This window comes from Lipophrys pholis, assembly GCF_963383615.2.
Source record: "Lipophrys pholis genome assembly, chromosome: 14".
In the NCBI taxonomy this organism is placed as follows: Eukaryota; Metazoa; Chordata; class Actinopteri; order Blenniiformes; family Blenniidae; genus Lipophrys; species Lipophrys pholis.
Window position 1 is genome coordinate 21,109,302 of NC_137633.1, and position 20,721 is coordinate 21,130,022.

General features: G+C 41.5%; 1 protein-coding gene across 1 annotated transcript in view; it reads left to right on the forward strand.

Moving 5' to 3' along the window:
• Positions 1 to 3,585: 3,585 nt before the first annotated feature.
• The window catches only part of tmem63c (transmembrane protein 63C), a gene marked incomplete at both ends in the record, with an annotated part of 31,311 nt that continues 14,175 nt past the window's right edge, over positions 3,586 to 20,721 (forward strand). Inside the window, 12 exons of the mRNA XM_080480465.1 lie at positions 3,586 to 3,795; positions 9,211 to 9,290; positions 11,073 to 11,160; positions 15,245 to 15,282; positions 17,004 to 17,146; positions 17,794 to 17,845; positions 17,951 to 18,059; positions 19,475 to 19,548; positions 19,658 to 19,738; positions 19,819 to 19,939; positions 20,238 to 20,371; positions 20,462 to 20,584. Of these exons, the coding sequence (XP_080336591.1) occupies positions 3,586 to 3,795; positions 9,211 to 9,290; positions 11,073 to 11,160; positions 15,245 to 15,282; positions 17,004 to 17,146; positions 17,794 to 17,845; positions 17,951 to 18,059; positions 19,475 to 19,548; positions 19,658 to 19,738; positions 19,819 to 19,939; positions 20,238 to 20,371; positions 20,462 to 20,584 (1,253 nt within the window). The remainder of the gene's footprint in view (positions 3,796 to 9,210; positions 9,291 to 11,072; positions 11,161 to 15,244; positions 15,283 to 17,003; positions 17,147 to 17,793; positions 17,846 to 17,950; positions 18,060 to 19,474; positions 19,549 to 19,657; positions 19,739 to 19,818; positions 19,940 to 20,237; positions 20,372 to 20,461; positions 20,585 to 20,721) is intronic.

Consider the following 20,721-nt stretch of genomic DNA (forward strand, 5'->3'; position numbering starts at 1 on the left):
ATAGATTCATTTGAATATGCTGATTGGTTATGTGGTGAGGCAGAAGAGATTGGATTTTGAGAGGGATCCAGATCACATTCTGAATCCTAAATCCATCAGAAATGATTGAAATTCATAAAATTCTCCAGATGTAGAAGTGTAGCCATGTTTCATAAGGGTGGGACAGCTGGAAGGTGGAAATCCAGGAGAAATTCCTTTGAAAGCCTGATACCAATAAAAATTGATTCTCAACGTGAGATCATTTGTGCAGCCTGTTATCTTTGAGTTAATGGGGAGGGAGGGTCAACAACCTAATTTACTTGGATTTCAAAACACATTTGTTGTGTGTGTGTGTGTGTGTGTGTGTTTACTCTCCAGTCTGCTGGTGAGATAGATTCAATCACTGCAAGACAAACTGATGGATTTTATCTTTCAAACCATGGACATTATTCATTGGAAGTAGAGATGTGTCACCCAGTCCAATTGTCATTTGTGTGAATATGAAAAAAGGGCGTTTGACTCTCCTTTGCTTATTTTACTTCCCAATCTGTTCTGAGATGATCACGTTTGCACATTACAGAAACTCACAGTTCTGCAAAGTGTCGTACACGTTCCAGACTCTAATGTATGTTGGTGGTTTGGGTGTTTCTACCAATGTTTGGCTTCACGGCAATCAATGTCTAAAGAAATGTACCAAAGCTTGGTACATTTGCTTTACAATCAATGGTACAATCTGTGCAGGCTTCTTGGAAAACATTGATGGAAGAATTACTGTGGAGAATGGTGTGTCTCTTCCCAGTGCTGTAAACCAAACATTGGTAGTTACTCATCCATTTCCAGGAGAAAGAATCCTTTTGGACCCAGTGATGCATTAGATTCATTATTGGCAATGAGAGAAAAAGTGATTTCTTGTGGCTAGAGTTTCTGGAGAAAATCATACGAGCAGATTGTGAGTATGTTATATAGATTTATGTTGTGAGCCTTCCCTCGGGGAATCTCCTCTCCTGCACTCATCTCTACAGGGAGGCTCTGATGCTCGGCGTCTGACGTTATCCGAGTATTGACTTCAAGCTGTACAATTCCACAACAGAAAGATGAGAATGGCCGTACAGTCGTGCAGAAGGAGCCGCTGAAGGATCACCGGGGTGTGTTTTTGTCCGCAGGCCACTGCGAGTGAGATGTACAGCGGTCCGGCAGCGCCGCCATCGATCAGCTCGTCTCCTTCACTAGAGAGAGAGAGCCCGCTGTGGCTTCTGTCGCACCACCAGCGCCGTGTGGTTCTGCCTCAATAAAGCTGTGATGGAGTAGATCGCAGGAAGTGACATCATTTGGGCATCGATAAATGGCAGTTTGGAGGCCTTTCGTTTCCTCACACCGAGCGGGTTGTAACTCCCGAGCGAACAGCGGATTTACCACCCAGCACGTTTCTTGTACTTGCAAAATCTAGTATTTCCCGTGAAATTTGATAATCGGCGTGTTTTAGGCTCCAGAGTTCACAGTATTGATGCAGAGCTTTGTCAGCACTTCAGCGGCAGAGCCATTTGCTGGGCTGTGTTTATTCAGCGAGGGCTGGTGTGTACACAGGCCGAGCAGCGGGGAGTCGGGACTGTATTGATTGAGAGTGAGATTAGCGTGTGCTGCTGGAGGACAGATGGTGCAGGCCTACACTCTGTGGTCATGCTCGTGTGAATGATCACATCCCATGCATGCTGCACAGACAGGAAGTACACAGAAAGCAGCGATAAGCGCCAGTCCTCAGCAATCTGTTCAAACTGGGGTGGAGCCTGAAGCTTTGTCGCAGTAGAAATACATTCAATATGTATTGATAGTGCCGTTTTTCAGTACGCTGCCTGATTCATAGTCTCACTTCCTCGAGGAAATTAAACGTCACAACGATTCTTACCTTCAAAGAAAAAGGAAGAGAACGTGCTTCTTTTACTGTAAACAAACTTCTGACGAAACACCACGTCATGTTGTCTGAAAAGAAAAAAAACATAAAACATGAGAAAATAAATATTACAAGATGAATGTAGTTTTCCCAGGAGTTTCTCTTCATCGTTCCTCGTGGTTGTTGGTGGTTGAAGTTGTTTTCTCGTCTTTAATTTCTCTGTGTGGTTTGGTTTCATCCTTTAAGTTGTTTCGTCATTGTTTATTTGCTCGAGACTCAAAAACAATAAAAAAAAAATAAAAATTAGGAGCTTTGTCATTGTTGTATTGCAATATTCTAATTTAAATTATATCTCAGTATTTGTTCCCTGGTTATGTTGTGCAGTGTTTGCTCCTCATCGTTTGAACTCCCAACTTCCATTGGGTTCAGTTCTTGTCAGGCTCTGTTTACATGACAGTGTTTTTAAGTGAAAACAGAAAACTTTCGTTGCGCTTTGGGTTTCTGTTTACACAACAACGGTGCTTGGAGCCACTGGACATGCAGCTTTTTGAAAATGGCTTCCAAAGTGGAACTTTGTGAAAATGCTCAGAATCCGTGTCCGTCTCCATGGAAACGGTGGAAAACTTAATAAGGCTGTTTCTGGGGCCGATGTTTCTGAAAACAACTGTAATTACAATATTTGCTAGTAGTATTGTGATATATCAATATACTTTTCATTGCTGTCAAAGGATGCACGTTGTCGGATTGAAAAACACCGGTCTCCCTTCGTATGAGCAGAATGTCTGCTGGTTGGTAGTTTATCTACAGTTTGGTGGCTGTTTCAAGGCTTCAAGGATTCTTTCTTGTCAAACCACTACACATTACATGTGGTGGTGCGAAACTGCGTACTCGAGGCCCGGTCGATGTCAAAATATAATCAAAGTCCGGCAAGATGCAGAGCGCCCTCTTCCTGCATCTGCTGGTGTCAACGTCTACATTTCACTTCCTCCAGGTCCGAGGTGTCAGATTGACTTATTTCAGACGTCACAAACACATACGTCTCAATTTAAAAGTGATAAGCTCCAGGAACTGATCACTCCATAGGTTGTTTGTTTGTTTGTTTGTTTTAATGCCAGGAAATGACTTTTAGCCTATATTTAAGTTTTACTTGCACTAATGTAGCTATTGTGCATCAATCCTCTCTCTCGTTGAAATTTTTAATGGAATCTGAAAGAAATGATTACCAATAATTACTGCTAGTGCCTCATTTGTTTTGTTTTGTTTTACATGTTGCAAAGGGCTGCGGGTTCCGTTTTTTATCACAGCATTTCAAGTGCAAAAGCAACAACTCCGCATTTCAGAAAAGTTTACACTGCAACGTTTTTAAAACGATATCCATCAACACGGAAATGGCAGAAATACTGAAAACGATGTATTTTTGTGGGCCACCAGTGGGCGCTGTTGTTTGTTTTCAAAAAGTTGCGTTTTCAGTGACTGAGCACTGTAGTGGAAACGGACACCTAAAATACTTGGAAGATTCTCTGCTTTAACTGAAAAACATTGTCGTGTAATCGGCGCCTTATTGAACCGTCTCGTGAGCCTGTTTCAGCCTGCGGGCCACATGTTTAACACCGCGGCTTTAAGTGAAACAGACACTAGTTGTTATTTGTTCCTATTGGTTGTTTGTGCCAGATCAATCATTGCTAATTGTTTTCCTCCTCAGGCATGGTCCAGGCCTGATGGCGCAGTCTGAGCTGCTTGTGCCGACAGCGCCCCCTGTGGAGCCGAGGCCCCCGGAGCTGGACGTTCTGGGCTTCTTGGGGCAGTTGGGGCTGGAAAACAGCACAGCGGAGAGATGCTACAGCTCACACTCCCACAGTAGCGTCCTCCAGGGCCTGCCGTTCGGGGGCGTGCCCACAGTCCTCGCCATCAATGTGGTGCTCTGGATGGTATATACACACACACACACACACACGATTCTCACATTTACAAAGGTAGGGTTTAAACATTTGACATCACTATTATTGATACTAATTATTTTATGGAAATGTTTCATTTTCAGTGTTGTGTCCGCTCCTCTTAAGAAATTTGTAAATAAAAAAACAAATTATTTGTGGTTTCTATCAAATTCTTTTTTTTCACCATTTTCTTGGTGGTTTGGCCAGATTGGAGCATCTTGCATGCCGAGTTTTGGCCTCCAGGCCTTATGTTTTACACCTCTGGCCTGCAGTATTTGTATAACAGTTAATTCTTCTTTTATTACCAAATAATACATTTTATATACATACATACAAACTCGGTGTGTTCAGAGGGAACCCAGCCACCAGTGTCAGTATTTACACTGATTCATATTTTAATATTTAGTCTCCTGAATGCAGAATTGTTCTGTTAGGATCTCTATTTCTTTATCTTCCTTTTGTTAACTAAGGCAATTCTTTATATTTGTCAAGACAGTGAATATGACATGTTCATTGTTGTCAAGATGAGTATTAGTTGGGACTCACCTTCATTGCGTTATTCTCTTTATTTATTGGCCTGAGCAGCACTTTATTACATTTTATACAGCGGAAAAACACACAGAAATATCCTGAAATTGAAATCAAGGACATGATAAATTTACTACTATACTTTCAGCTTTTAAATTGTATTGGGTGTCTAATCAAATCACAGGTGGGACAAGAGCCCTTGATGCAAATGATTAAAGCTCCAAACCTTTGCGTTTATTGCTTTTTTAAATCTCCTCAGTCCATCTTTCTTTCTGCAGATGATCTGTAGTTTGTATACAGCAGCAGCTCAATGAGCCTCAGTAACAAGGTTCCTGAATATCTCCAAAAGCTGCCAACACCTTTAGAGACACCACAAAGAGTCCTGACACAAACAGACACCGAGCGGTGATACTCGGTCCGAGGGCTATTTTTACAGGAGTGTGGCGTCTGATTCACACCCTGCTGGAGACGCTTGATGCTGATCAACCAGAACAGCAGCTCCAGGTGTGTGAGAGGAGTTCAGACAGTTTGTGTTTAAGAAACTTGACCAATGCCTTGTTATATATCTAAGTCAAACGCTTTCGACCCCGATTTCCTCCGACAGTCCAAAATCATTTATGTGAGATTAATTGGTGATCTTAAATTACCCCTAAATGGGAGTGTGTGTGTGTGGTTGTTGTGGTCGATTTCTCATTTTCTTTCAAAGCATGCTATAAAACAATGGAAGAAAACATGTTGAACTACACAAAAAAAATCTCACAGGTGAGACGCTTCTTCTCTGCATCATCTGAAGGAAAAGCTGAAAACATACTAGGATTCACACAGGTGAGAAGCCAAACCCTAAATCAGACATTTGATGTATTTTGACCTCAATAATTGTTCCTGAATTGTTTGTCAAGAACTTAAAACTGCTATTTATCTTAATAAAATACACAATTTATGACTGGATATAGTGAAAATGCAAAGAAGACGAAGTATAACTACAATATAGTACAAACAACTGTCAAACAGTTGCATGGCTTTTCATAAAGGTATATCTACTTTTCTATAATAAAGCTGTCTGACAGCCTTCCTATAGTCTCTAATTCTCTTTAGGTCCAATTGGTGTACCAAGATTACTACTTAACACGAGACTGTGTGATGAGTTTGAATTATTTAAAGAAGCTTTAATCATTATAATGTGGGTTTAGTAATAAAAAATAAATAACAGGAAGTGGAGCTGTATAGGCCGGAGGCGTAGTTTTCACCGTCTCACTCAGAAAATCACACTGATATACATAGATCTGAAGTAAAGTGTTTCAACCTTCAAAGGTTCATTAACAGCCTGTATGATTGTACGGTTCCTCAGCAGGAGATTAAGTATGTGTGATTGGAAAGAGAAGAACATAACAGAAATATAAACAACACAACATGTTGAGAGAAAGAGCATATGGACCTGATGTGACAGATGGAGCTTCATTTACAATCATCACAACAACATGTTTTTAGCATTTCAGGATGTATGCGACTCATAAATACAGCCAAATTGCAAATTTGCAAAATTATAGTTTGTTTGTTGTTTTTTTTCTCAAACAACCTCATGATAATTTGGCTTCTCTCACTACAGGACTTTCATGATCTCTGTGGGTTTCCCCTATTTAAAACTCCATATTACATACATACATTACCATCAGTGCAGAGATGCACGTTTAGATATATGAACTCTGAATTTGCCCTCAAGTGTGAATGCATGATTAAAGACATTTAAATTACTATAATTTAAAAGTAAATACAAACGTTACATTAAGCCACAGCTTTGCCACGCTGGCTTTACTCATCAAATTCATATCTGGGCTACAGCGAGGGGTGTCAGACATGTAGACTAACAAAGAAGACAATCATTTTTACAATTAGACAATTGCTGTTCCTAAAATGTCCACGAGGTGTCCCATGTTTCAGTAAAACAGAGGTGCCTAAACTACAGCTACAGAGTCATGATCCATTTTGAAATGGTTTTGATCAATTTCCAGGCATAATTTACCTACATTAGATTGAAACGGGAAGCAGTTTAATGTTTCAAGTGAAACCACATCGTTTTTGTTTTCATTTCAGAAGCATTTCGCGTTTAAACGATGTTTTGAAAACGATATCTGTTTGCACAGTATAAAACAACATAGTGTATTGCTGTCTGTACGCATGTGTGTGTGGTTTCATTACAAAAACAAACAACAGCACCCCCTAGTTGTCCAACATGCTAACTGCATAACTTTTCAGTGTAAACAGAAACATTGTGAAACTTTTCTAAAACGTAAATGTAAAAACGACGTGTTTTCTCTTGAAACGTTGCGTAAACCAAGCCTAAATACGTGGTTTAAACCCAATAATGTCATGAATGTCAAGCCTAATCAGCGAGTCGCAGCTTTCCTTTCACATCCTTACAATACAGTGTGCAGATTATTTACAAACAGAGAAGCGTGTCTCTCACATAATAACAGTCCTTCAGTTTGACTTGTCATCGGCTTCAGTTCCACTGTCAGGTCTTGTCAAGCTGATATCACTCCCCATCTGCCTTCCCCTTGTTTTAATTGGTTTATTTTACCCCTGCCTGGTTGTCAAGCCAACACAGAAGGTTGAGCGCCGTCTCTTAATGACAAGCATGAGTCAAAGCTCGCTACCCCCCCCCCCCCCCCCCCCCCCCCCCCCCCCCCCCCCCAGGTGATGGGAGCACGCCTCTGCATCAATTCCATCATCATACAGAATAAATCATCAGTGGGACTTGAGGAGAGCACGCCTACGCGTCAAGAAAGATTATCGAAGAAAGACAACAGGGAGGAGCTGGGAAGCAAAGAAAACACACATTCTTCTCTTGAAGAGTTTAGACCCTGACTGCTAATGTGAGCACAGCTTCATTATTCATCCACTGGCTTCAGTCAGCTCGTCCTGATTGTCAATGCACGACTTCAGACCACTAAAGAATGAATCATTCGGCCTTAATGGGAGCTTTCTTCCTATTAGCAGCGTTGTCATTCCCGCCCACTAAACCAAGTGTTGTCTGCTCAAATCAGGTAATGACTTAACGCTGCAATTAGAATCAATCCTCCATTAGCACTTTTACCCTGATTTGCATTTGTCAACATTCATCACTGGTTACGCTCGCGGGTATTTGAACTGGCTCGTTCACTTTTAAAGTGACTTTTTGTTTGAACAGGGTTCTTTTCTTTGTCCCTCACTCTGCCGTTCAGTTTGCTCTCCATTTGTGTTTGAAATGGAGGCTATTCAGATTTATTCTTACTATTGACCGAGCTCATGTGTCATTACTGCACGCCGTGCGTTCATGTGTGCACGCTGACCTGTCTTTAGCAGTTTCCAAGACAACCCCGCACTAGATGCATTAAAGAAACATCTCGGCTCATTACTGAGGCTGTATTTTGAATCTATTGTTTGTGGACTCCTCAGCTTCACAATCAAACAGAACGGAGGACATCAGACCCACGGGAGAATACGTGTATGTAGATTTTTTTTGGGGAGTGGAAAACCAAAATTATAAAAAGAATGAGACAACATCCTAGAAGATTATTTGAAACCTGTACAATGTGCATGTATTTGTTGGCCTTTTTATGTGCAGTTTATAAATAACAGTACCATTCTTTAAAGAAAGTATATAATTTCTTCAGATCAGAGTCATGGAACTTCAATAGATTTGGTTTGTAACTTAGGCCATGTTTACACGTACTCGGGTATTTGAAAAAAAACAATATTTCTCTGTGTAGGGGCCGCGCATTTACACATAAGCACAGCTGCGACTCACCACAAACAATGATTTTTGAAAACGCCGGGCCGTGTAAATGAAGATTTTTTTTCAAAATATAGAGAGGGAAATATAGTTGTTGTTTTTTTAAAACAAGGGTATTTGTAAACGTGGCCTTAGTTCATTCAGGCCCCATTTAAACAACGTTTTGAAGTGAAAGGGCAAAACATTCGTTGTGTTTTGGATGTTTGTTTACGCAACAGCGCGGTGCTCAGGGCTACTGAAAATGAAGCGTTCTGAAAAGCTACTCCGAAAGTGGAACTTTTCCAAAAGACAAAAACACTGCTCCTACACATGCGCACCACGGCTGTCATCAATAGCTCTTCTGCACATGCCCAGTAGATGGACGATGTTTTCCTCCAGAGTGTCTTGACTCCCAGTCCATGTTCTCCTGGGACAGTCAAAAATAACATTTTTCGTTCATTTTTAAAAACTCAGCCTGAATAGAAATAAGTGCTGCGTGTTATTTTCCATGCTGCTGTTTGCGTCATGGCTGGGGCTCCATTTACCTCTCATCACCGCTGCTTTTATTTCATTTACAAAACTCAGATCTCATAAACTCATATATCGACAGTCCTTTCTCAATGTTCACATTGCAAATCACGGTCTACATTCCCTCAAACATCACAAAACCAGTAATGAACAATCACTGCACTTGCTTTTAGCTTTTAATCAATTGAGCTGCTTGGTAAAATAAAGATGACGTGAATGCCTATGTGTCCCTGTAGCTGTTAATTATTATAACTTGCAGTGAGGAAAACATCAAGTCAAAGGGGAAGTGGGAAATTTTAGGTTTTCTGCTTTTAGGACATAACAGGACATTTAAGTGCTTATTTAGTAAAAAAAAAAAATTATATAGATATATATATTAAAACCGACCACTGTTGAAATATTACTATTTGAAACCTCTCCCCCAGATCAAGCAGGAACAGCTTCTTATTAAATCCACATAACATGCTGCTGTTGATTCAGAGGTAAATTTACAGATTTCAGTTATGACTCGGTCCCGCACACACACGGGTTCTTTGTTTCCACGTGGACCTTCAGAGAAATGAATTTCCGTCTCCTGCCCTTCTTTCTCTGTGTTGCAGTTTTTATTGCTCATCTTTTCTTGCCTGAGGAAGGCTGCGTGGGACTACGGCCGCTTGGCTCTGCTCATGGAGAACGACAGGTAAAACCCCTCGCACGCTGAAATTCCCCACTTTGTGGCCCGAGAGACACGTCAACATGTAATCTGGACTGAGTAGACTCAGTGGTGTGAGTCCTGGTGCTGCAGCTCCCTCTGCTGAGTGCAAACTGCTGCTGGGCCTGTCCACATTTATTTATCTTCTCTGAAAAAAATATGTTCAGGAGTTCATAAATGGCTTTAGTCATAAGGTTTGATATTTTATTTCTAGGTAGTTAAACTGGGAAAATCTCATTACATCTTCCAATTAACGGCTACACATATTCTTTTGTAGAATTAAGCACAATGTACATAAAAACAGATTACGTTGGTACAGTGTCTACACAAATAAATGCAATTTTATGTCCATATACTGTCAATAAGGTTGTAATTCTTTTTTTTATTAATATTATAGTCTTTCTTGATCAATACATTTCATTTCTGGGGAGGAACAATATTTATATTTTTTTGTCAAAATACCTTTATTCAGAATCAAGTAAATCAGTAAAACACCTCAGTAAGGTGTGTGAGTCTAATATTTCACTGGATCACATATCTTTAAACTATATTTTAAACATATAAATACTTACCAGAAATCTTCATAATAAAATCATCCAGCGAACACAAGAAGACTTCAGCTGCGTCCTTGGTCAAACAATACATACAGTGTGTTAAAACCATCAAAAAACCTTCATTCAACAATTCAACAGTTTCATACATGAGAAGCTGAAGCTGGTTACAGTTTGTAATTATTATACATTTTCTCTTATAAGCTCATAAAGAAGGCAAAGCCTAGATTTCATTTGTCTTTTCTACTTTATGACTTCCCCACACTGCCTGTGGCACTCAGCCTGTCGTCCACTGGTTTATTTCCCTCTGATTATTCAATCTGTAAAAACCTGTGGCGCAAATGAGCGCTAAATATACAATTGTACAACATAAGTCATGCCTCTGGTGTACTTTAGGTGGCAGTGTTGAGTCACATTAGTCATTGATGTCACGGTTTTTAGCTCTTTTTGGTTGGAAGTTGCAGTGTGTTGGATTAGATGCCATTGTTGTGTTTACTATCGCCTCCTGTTTAAATGACTCAATATACCACCTTGTGGCATAAACCTGTACTGCACGTCTAAATGAGTTGGAGCAAATTGGAAGACTTGCCGATTTTAGTAGATTTGCCAGCAAAATATCACAAAACTTAACATCATTCTGGCGATTATTGAAGTTTATATAAGTGTCACATCACAAACTTTACTTTTAAAGTAAATAATATCCTGAATCACACCAGCGAAGCTGTTTTCAGCATATTTCTTTGTGCACTAAGCAGCCCGTGTTTATAATAACACACATTTTGTAGGACTATGTACAGTGAGAGTTAAATAGGAGGCGACATTTGTACCATTCAGAGATTAATCATGCGCCTCTTCGTATTTATTGATCAGAGCTTTGAGACGGTGAAATGACTGCAGGTCGGCATGACTCTGCAGCAGTGTTTCTTCTGCTCGACCTGGATCTCCTCTCCTGGGGAGTGTGGGCGCGATTAGTGCCGCCTGACCGATGGCAGCTTCACGGCACTCCAGGGCAAGAAGCATCTGTGTGTCTTCTCTCATAGTAAATTCAATTAGGCTGCTTAATTTGACACGCTGTGGAAGTGTCGGCAGAGAAAAACACACACAAGCACCGATCACACGAGCAGCTGCATCAGATTGATGCGCAATTTGTGTTACAAGGTGATGATCCATCATGTTGTTTTGTGATGATTTCCTGTTGTGTGTTATTTTCTCTGTTCAGTCTGACGTCCTTGTTTTATGGAGAACCGAGTGAGAAAGAGAAGTCTCCCTCTGAGTCCAGCCCCTCTGACTCGGACACCAAGGACATGGTGAGTTTTTCCATCACAATCGTCTGTGCATACGAATGTTCGTCTGCTCCCATTGTGTGCGGTTTCAATACCAAAACAAACAACAGCACCCACTAGTGGCCCAACGTGATAACAACGTCTTCATCACAGCATTTCTGTCGCGTAACTGGACGTCGCCGTTTAAAAGCGAAGGTTTTCTGTAATAAAAACATAAAAAGTCACGCGTTTTCTCTTGACACGTTGTCGTTTAAATGAGGCCTCAGTCCTGTTTTCTACTCCTTTGTATTGAAATATGTCAATTACTAATTAAACCTCAAAGAGACACAAAGGAATCAGACTGAAAGCAATTGAAAGGTTTAAGAGAATAAAAAAATAAATAAAAAATGCAACATCTTCCTTCACAGACCAGCTTTTTATAGGGGAAGTAAACAAAATCTGTGTTTAGAAATATGTGCAGGTGCAAGTCTGCACCCTGGACAGTCCAAGGGCAGACGGCCTAAAGACTCCAGGGAAGTTGGAACATCGAGCTGTGAAAATCACACAAACTTGATCTACGATGAGTTAAAAAATCTACTTTTTCTAACAAAGCGAATGTATGAGTTTGTCATGTTGTACTCGCTCAAACCACATGAAGGTGTCTTGCCTTTACAAGTACAGGAAAATAAACAGGAAATGTGCATGTGCAAGTCTCTGGCACACAGAATTGATGAGACTTGATCGGCTTTCCGTTTGTTATCACAGTGGAAAAGGCCTCCCAGCATGAAGACTGGCCTCCTCTGTGGGAACAGTTTCCAGCTGAGTCGTGTTTGAAGGTCAGGCTGAGGGTGGAGTTAGTTTAAGGTTAGCGAAGGGTCAGAGTTTGGTTGCGGTTGAGGTTAACGTCAGACGAAGGAACATTATTGTAAGTGTGAGTGTGTGTTTGAAAGTTGTCTCAAGGGGCCGGAGCTGCTTTTTAGGGCCAAGATACAATCCCCCACATGTTTTCAAGGGTTAACTTATTATATGTGTTTTTTAGGCTTGAGGGTACAATTAGGGTGAAGTTGAGATGAAGGATGTGTTTGTGATGGTGAAGGCTAAAGACTGCGTTACGTTAACGTGTCGGCCCCACACAGATGAAGACTAACCCACGAACATGTGTGCAGCTAATAAAAGGTAGACAGGAGTGCATTGCAAAGTGTAAAACATGACCGAGGGCCGAGCAGTTTTAATAGAATTTGCAGCCATGAGACAACACTGAGACCTGGAACTAAATCACCCTTTAACATCAGATCTTTACTGTCAGGGTGAGTTTGTGGAGAAATCTATGCTGAAAGGAGAATAAACTGTGGGGTCCAGGAAGCAACAGGATTTTTGCCAACATAAGAAAGAACACTGTGGCACGATCGTGACATTTCAGCGACATTTTTAACCTTTATTCGTACATTTAGCACTGAAATTGAGAACATTTCAAGTTTTCGTTACTCCTAAGTTATCATGACATCGTTTCACTAGGGACGCAAGATATATCCGCCGTCATATCGAAATCCGTCAATTTGAGTCATTAAAAAAAAAGAAAATTCAATTTCTGTCCGTTAAACGGACGTGAGCCAATATGGACAATGTGTGCACTTAATGTGTGTGTTTTAGGCTGAACATGCACAATATGCAGAAGGCAGCAGATGAGTGTGGCAGATGAATACAGTCAGGAATTGGCTCAGTTTACATATTTCATAGACGTAAGTTGGGGGGAAAAAAACAGTTTTACACTGAAATAAACATAGAAAGATTGTCCAAATTCACTGCTTGTGTCTTTTTTCAGTATCTACAAAAGCTGAATATGCAAGATTCTTATTTTTATAGATTATATATATATATCAATATCAGTGTATTGGTTATCAACCTGATTTTTACTGATCTGGTCAGATTGATATCTAAGGAACAATATGCTGCACTAATATACATTTGACAACTTTAATATGAAGAGGGACAAACATCTTTTTGTTCAGAAAAAAAAAATCCTCCTTATTTTAAGTTTTGACTTAATTATTCAAACATGTTCACATTTTCCAGTCACTGGCTTCATTCCCTTGTCACCCCTATGAACTGCCTTGTTGCCTCGCTGCTTCCAGCTTCGGCTCAAAAACAAGCCACACATTGGAAACTCCTCCACTGTCTTCAGCTGTGAACTGGAAAACCTTGAAGAAAGGATTTTGTTTTTGTTGTTGTTTTTTTTTAATTACAAGGACAAGTTTACAGCTAATTGCTTCTATTTAGTTTTACGATGGGACAGTCCACCAGATCTTCAGTTATTGGCTCGGAGATGCCGCAAACGTGACACTTGACACGCCCCGCCCTCTCGGTCAGAGAGTTCCCAGCCTGAATCTCATGGAGCTGGAAGACGTCCAAACATTAAACAGGCCCACTCGAGCAGACTCATTCCCACTGAGCGACCAGCAGCTACAGGCACCGCGGGCCACCGTTAATTACTCTGATAGAATAATTGTAGTGAAGAAGCGCTGAGTTTGAGGAGCCGGGCAGGTAGTCTGTCTGCCGCACAGCTATCAGGGAGAAACCATTATTTTTTACACGTACATCTCAGCTTGTGTGTTTTCATTGTGCTGTCCACACACGGCAAACTTCCTGTCACGTCCAAGACTTATTAGATTTGTGTCAAACGGTATAGTTAAGTTGTGAAGATTGTTCAAATCGCACAGCAGGTCGCAGGCATGTTATAGACTGTCCAGGGTGTCATTTCTTACTAAAAGTTTAAAAATGCGTGCAATATTGCACACACACACACACACACACATGCTTTGGAAGTCAATCGACTTACGGCATGCCCTGATCTATTTAGTGCGATTATCTTCATGAATAATTGTCTAATAGATCAACACGATTTGCTCGCTCTTAAAACACCTGCTTTGTTAATTATTGTGTGTTTTCTTCTGAAAAAGTTAAGCAAATCGGCTGAGCCTTTAGCACAGAGGCTTCTTCATTTCCTCAGCTGGCTCTCCGCAACCTTTTCCCAGAGGAATTTATCACCTCCTTGATTGCTCTTTTAATTTTTCGAGGCAAATTCCTATTTACTTTTATATTTACTCCCTGCTCCCTTGTTGCTATCGAACATAGCCTCTAGGCCACGCCGCCAGGGCAAGTTTGTGAAAACATGCATAATGCAACAGCCATACAAGAAGTTTTTGGGACAGTTCACTGTATTTTGCATCATTAAAATTGGCTTTATGTTGAGATTAATTGTTTTGTTTTGTGACGATAAAGACATTTTGATCACGTATGCAATGCTACAGCAAAAACTAACTTCAAAATTTTAAAGTAAAGATTATTAAGGGAATTATTTTACCTATCCGGTCCGGTCAAGATGAGCCTCGCCTGGATGCGGCCCCTGAACTAAACTGTGTTTCACACTGCTGGTGTAAAGCATGCCAAACTGTCTCTCATGTTGTTATTCTGAGTAAATCCCACGCAAACAGAAAGCACAATCTATCGCTTGAGTGTGCAATTTAGCCCGCTTTATGCAGGATCTTAGCAAGTCAGGCCCATATTCAGCTGGGATCAGCTCCCTAAGTTGGATAATAACGGTACAGAAGATAGATGGATGGATCATCACCGATAACACTGATCTCGCGCAGTCTGCCTGCTCTTGTTTGCCTTTGTTTACCCCAGTAATACCACCCTGTCACTTCTCATTTGCCAGTGATGTATTGTGTCTGAGATTGCTCCTTGTTGGGATCTCATAATGCAGTCCAGTTGTCTGAGATTGCCCTGTGTAAACTGTCGTACGAGGAAAGTTTGACTCAGCGAGACTGTCTGTAACAGCATGACACCTGTGTGATAGACTGAGGTCACTCCCTGCATGTTTATAACAGTGCAAGTCAAAGAGTCAGACTGGAGTCATCGCCCTGTGCCTACACAAAGCTGAGGCTGCAGTAAAGTGATTACAGCTCCAGGCTAGACCTATTAAACGTCAATCTTGATGTCACCCTGCAGACTGTATTACTATGCAAATGGCGGATGCAGTAAGCCAAATGTGGTGGATGCAGACGTGCTGCATATGTCTTTAATAACCAATTAATCACTTCTTTTATGGGTTTTTTTTCTTCCCTTGCAGGGCTTCTGCTCGTGGCTCTCATCTCTCTACCATATGAAGTAAGTAAACACAAAGCAGTTGTAATTATTCTATCCTTCCCTCATTTCAGCCTCCATCCTTTCATTGGCCCCAGAGCTGATGTCACCATCGAATGTAAAGCCTTGCGTTATATCTCATTTAGCAGCGAAAACAAACGAGTCTGGGCTGGTGCGACCGCTGGTGCCACGGCTTCCCCCGTTGAATATTTGCACTTGCTGGAGTCTGACAGCACACAACAGATTTAGACCCGTAAAAAAGCAATTTCCACGGTATCCATGGTTTCCATAGTATTGTGGCGGCGTTTGGGTGCCTCCGTTTTTAGCTGTCGTGTTCTGGGCTCTCGCTGGGATCTCTGGGGGAAGAGCAAACCCACCCTGCGAGCTCTCGATGTGTGGGCCGCCATCAGACCAACGTGCACATGCTTCTTTTTTCATGCAATTTTTTTTTTCTTCTTCTTCTTCTTTTTTTTTGGTTCTATTTTACGACGCTGGGTTTCCTGAACCTCCCGCCTGCTCACCACAGCTTCTGACACCAAAGTAGTGGTGCCACTATTACTCATGATGAGTTAGGAGCTGTGGGCCGGCTCGACCGGGCTGCGTACATGATCTGGATTGAGATGCAGCTCTGATTGTCACTGCATCTGCTTTTAGTTGAATTTTCATATTTGAGGCCGAAGAGCAGTTTGCGACATTTAACCTGGTGATGCTATAGAGCAGGGTTGTCAAACATAAGGCCTGTGGGCCAGTAGAGGGAACGATCCAGCAGGATTACCTTGCATTAGCGTGAAAGCCACTATGAAGTGAGCTTTTGAGATCTTGCACACCGTTGTCTGCAGAAAGCCTGCCACCAAGAAAGCGACAGGATTGAGTCTTTAGAGAAACACAGTGGCAAGATTTTTCAGTGTGTTTGTCATGGCACACATTTCGTTTCCTGCGTCATTTTGTAATTCGGACTCGTTTCAGGCTCCTCGTGTCTGATCACTGTCCCCTGATGTGTTTCACCTGTGTGAGTGTGTGATCTTCTTCCCCTGGTCAGTAGGGTATATGTTGGGCTGGATGTATCGGTTGATTCGGACAGTCACAGTTTGCTCAGGGGAGGACTCCATTTTTTTTTGACACTGGAAAGCAACTAAGACAGAACACAGGACAAACCAACAATCAGAACACACAGAAGATGCCTGACATACTGTTTTACTGCTGCCACCAGATGAAGACAGTCACATACTCGTGCACAAGTGAAACACATCAGGGAACAGCAATCACACACCAGGAGCAGAAGTCAAGGAGGCTGAAATGAGAGGAAGAGTCAGAGAAACGAAGTGTGTACCATGACAGTGTTTAGGTTTTATGAAATGACGGAGGTGTTATTTCCAGATTATTTTCGGCTCCCTCCACGTTCTTTTCTGCTAAGGGAGGACTGGAAGACTCTTTATCGTCCAGCTGTTTCATCTTGTTTGAATGTGTACATTTGCTCCCCTGTGTGTGATCTAACATCATAGTAAAGCTGAAATTGAAGGAGAGATTTAGTGAATCGAATAAAGCATGTTAAAAAGGCTTCAGCTGACCTTTCTCCCTGATGGTATCAGCTTCCCTGTGTTCCTGGATCATAACATTGTCCACCATCTTGTATCGGCTTTCATTCAGAACAAACTGTATTTGCGCCCGGAACTAAAGTTAATTTGACACCACTGATATAAAGACTTTGGGATATTTAATTTTCCTTCTGTCTTTATTTTCTGCAGGGATGAGGAGATTCGCAGCAAATGTGGGATCGACGCCGTTACGTACCTGTCCTTCCAGCGTCACATCATCCTGCTCATGACGGTGGTTTCGCTGCTGTCTTTGGCTGTCATCCTGCCGGTCAACTTTTCCGGGAACCTTCTGGGTATTTCAGTCCTTCCAGACTGTTTTAAGGGATGTCCATAACCTCAGGAGATGCACGTTGGGGCACCTCGCAGGAAGAGAGCGGCAGGCCACACAGACGCAATCACAGCAGAGGATAGTTAAATGCTTTCGCCGCTTTCGCTTGTGGTCAGGTTGAGTTTTTAGAAAAAACATGATCGTGCAGGACTCCGGAGGTAAAAACAATACTTGTGTGAATAAAAGCTACACTTTGTCTCAATGGGAGTTACCAGCACTCCAGTTGGAAAGTCAGCCTCTCCAGGTCAGATTGTAGGAAATAGAAAGTGGTTCATTTCCTCTGTCATCGTACTCATGGAGGTGTCAGGGCTGGGGTGGAGGAACTTTTTTATTACTGCTGCATGTCATCATTTGAACCAGTGTGTTACACAAACCAACACGGGCTGCCCCGGGAAACTGCAAACAAAGGGTTGCCACGTCACATTCATGCATTTTGTGCAAAATTCATTGAGGTGATGGGTAATTCATGAGAATTAGACGGGAAAACGTTTTCTGTGAATAGCTGCATTGCATCATTTCGGCCTCAGCCTCCATCCGGACTGAAAACGGAGCAGTTTCCCTTCACAGAACTGCAAATGACTCGGTCTCTGTCACGTTTCATTATTTCTACAGGAGACAGTCCAGAGAACTTTGGAAGAACAACACTGGCCAATGTTAGTGCAAAGTAAGTCGAACACTGCAGCCATGACATCAAGTTTCATGAACGATCCCAGAACCGTGAAAGAGCGGAGCTATCTATAACCGTTCTGTTTGTTTATGCGCCTCCAAGGGACAGGTTTCTGTGGCTGCACAGCATCTTCGCTCTGGTTTACTTCATCATCACGCTGCTGTGTATGGCTCACCACTCGATACGCTTGGAATACAGAGAAGATGAGAAGGTCTGTCACCATCTTCATCATTGTTCACTGCCGAGGCCTGGCTGTCCTTCACGATACAAACTGTCTTATCATGCCAATTCAGCAATTTTTTTTGTTTTAGTTGGGCAAAACTAGATTTAAAAGCAGAGGTCTGCAAATGTTAAAGACAAAATGGCTGTTTTGTCTCAATTCCACAAAAGCCTATTTGCCTGGACCCTTAAAGCATATTGAACTTTCACAGTCACACAGCTTTGAATCTCATTTCTAATTTAGTTGTAGGCTACATACCAACACTGTAGGATATATTGTGTTTCTGACATCTGCTCAAAGCATCCTGTGATGTTAAGCTGGATGCTGATGCAGCCTGAGCGGGAGAAGGTTGAGGGATAAAGACTGACCCGGGACCCATGAGCAATGAGATTTGAATCAGCTAACGTCTGGTTGCAGGCCTGTTTCCATCACCTCAACAACGATAATGAAATTAAAGAACAATTATTCATCAGTCATAAACATGTCACCCCTGGGGTTAGAAACTTAACTTTTATCCGCTACAGTGCAAATAAAGTGACACATACTATTTGCTGAAATATTTAAATGCTTCCTTTAAAGGTGCAGTTTGCAGACAACTTTATATTATACCCATCTACTTCTCATGAGATATCAAATAAGAGAACGTACCGCGGCCCAAACAAATCCTCCCTACAGTGTTTGAGTGGTTAATTTGACAGGAAAAACAGTGTTAGATTAAATGGAGAGTTGAACAGGTAAATAGAAAAAGACTCACAGGCAGACTGACCCTTTATATACACAGCAGGAAGTATCTGTTAATGAGAAGTGGAAACAATCGAGGTTAACGCAAAACATGAATTGCATTATAAACTAAACAAGGAAAGTAAACATAATATGCAATGTGAAATTTACCAACAATTCATCAGAGACATAGTAGATACCAGGAAACATGAGGTAATACTAAGATCTAGATACTAAGAGCTGATAGTAAAGCCAAGACAACACAACTATTTAGTATTTGCACTGTTGTTTAGTCAATATTTATATCCTCAAAACAAGATTAAAAAGTTCAGGTCATTACCTCAATCAAATACAGATATTAATGCACCAAAATCAAGGATACATGTAAAACCTTTATGCACCTCAATACTGATTTTATTAGCGTTTTTGATAGTTTTACACAACAATCACAGAAAATAGGTTGCGTAGATATTAAGCTATAACGACTGTATGTACAGTCACTTGGCCATGTCATCATTACAGGTATCAGGTCATACCCATATTTTTACAAGATAATAATTTGCAAAGTTGTTATATTCTGTAATTCATTGTTACAGAATATAACAAACAGACTGTATTTCGCATATTGTGTGTTTTTCCTGTTTGGACCTCGTATTTTGTTGGTGACTCTGTGTTCTGTGTTGCAGGTGGCCCGGACGCTGATGATAACCTGCATCCCCAGAGAGATCTCAGACCCGGGACTCATCACCAAACACTTCCAGTACATGTTTTCTTCTCCTTGTCATTGTTAAATCATTGTGCTTGTATCACTGCCTCTTCCACAGTCCACAGACCGAAATAATGACCATCCTTCCTCCACGTGTTCACAGCGAGGCATACCCCAGCTGCACCGTCACCGACATCCGCTTCTGCTTTGACGTGCACAAACTAATGAGGCTGGACCTGGAGAGGTACAGTAGCTTTTACAGACACGCTAGACAGGAGAAACCAGCACCTTTGGGATTTATTCTATACATGTTGCGCTTTTCAGACGGAAGGCAATGAAAGGACGGCTGTATTTTGCCACGAAATCTCAAAAGGAGGGTAAAATCATGATCAAGACGCACCCCTGTGCTCAGATCTTCTGCTGCGACATATGTGGATTTGAGAAGGTAATTTATGTTTGAATTATTGAACGTTGTGCATAGATTCTGGGCAGATTTGCACAGAAGGAGTATTACCACTGGATGGCACTGCAATGCAAATTTAAGTAAATCTTGTAACTGCATGAGAACAAGACAGGAGAGTTCGAGAAAACAGTGACAGGAAAAGTGTGTTCATCTTTATGTCACCATAAAGTTCCACTGAGGTAAAGATCTGTTGCAGCAGACACTACAACATTACTATTAAAAGAAAATGTGTTGCTTATTGATGGATGTGAGGGTTTACAGCTCTCACTTGGTTCTGCAGGTGGATGCTGAACAATACTACAGTGAACTGGAGGAGAAGCGCACAGATGAGTTTAATGCTGAGAAGAATCGCATCTCCATGAAGAGGCTGGGAATCGCCTTTGTAACTTTCCGGGATGAGAGGATGACGGCTGTGTGAGTAAAAAAAAAAAAAAAAAAAAAAAAAAGACTTCTGTCATCTTAATAAGAGAATTAAGCGATGGGATATTGTCTCGTTCTCCGCAGCATCGTGAAGGACTACGGCTGTGTGCACTGCCGCCGCCGACCCCAGCAGTCCAGCATCACCACGGTGGTGCAGTCGCACAACTGGGGCGTCAGCTACGCTCCCGCTCCCAGTGACATCATCTGGTGAGTAAATGTTGCATCACAATAACTCACACAGCTGTTTTGTTGGGCTTTGGTTATAAGCGTTTACAAAATAGGCTGTGTGTGTGTGTGTGTGTGTGTGTGTGTGTGTGTGTGTGTGTGTGTGTGTGTGTGTGTGT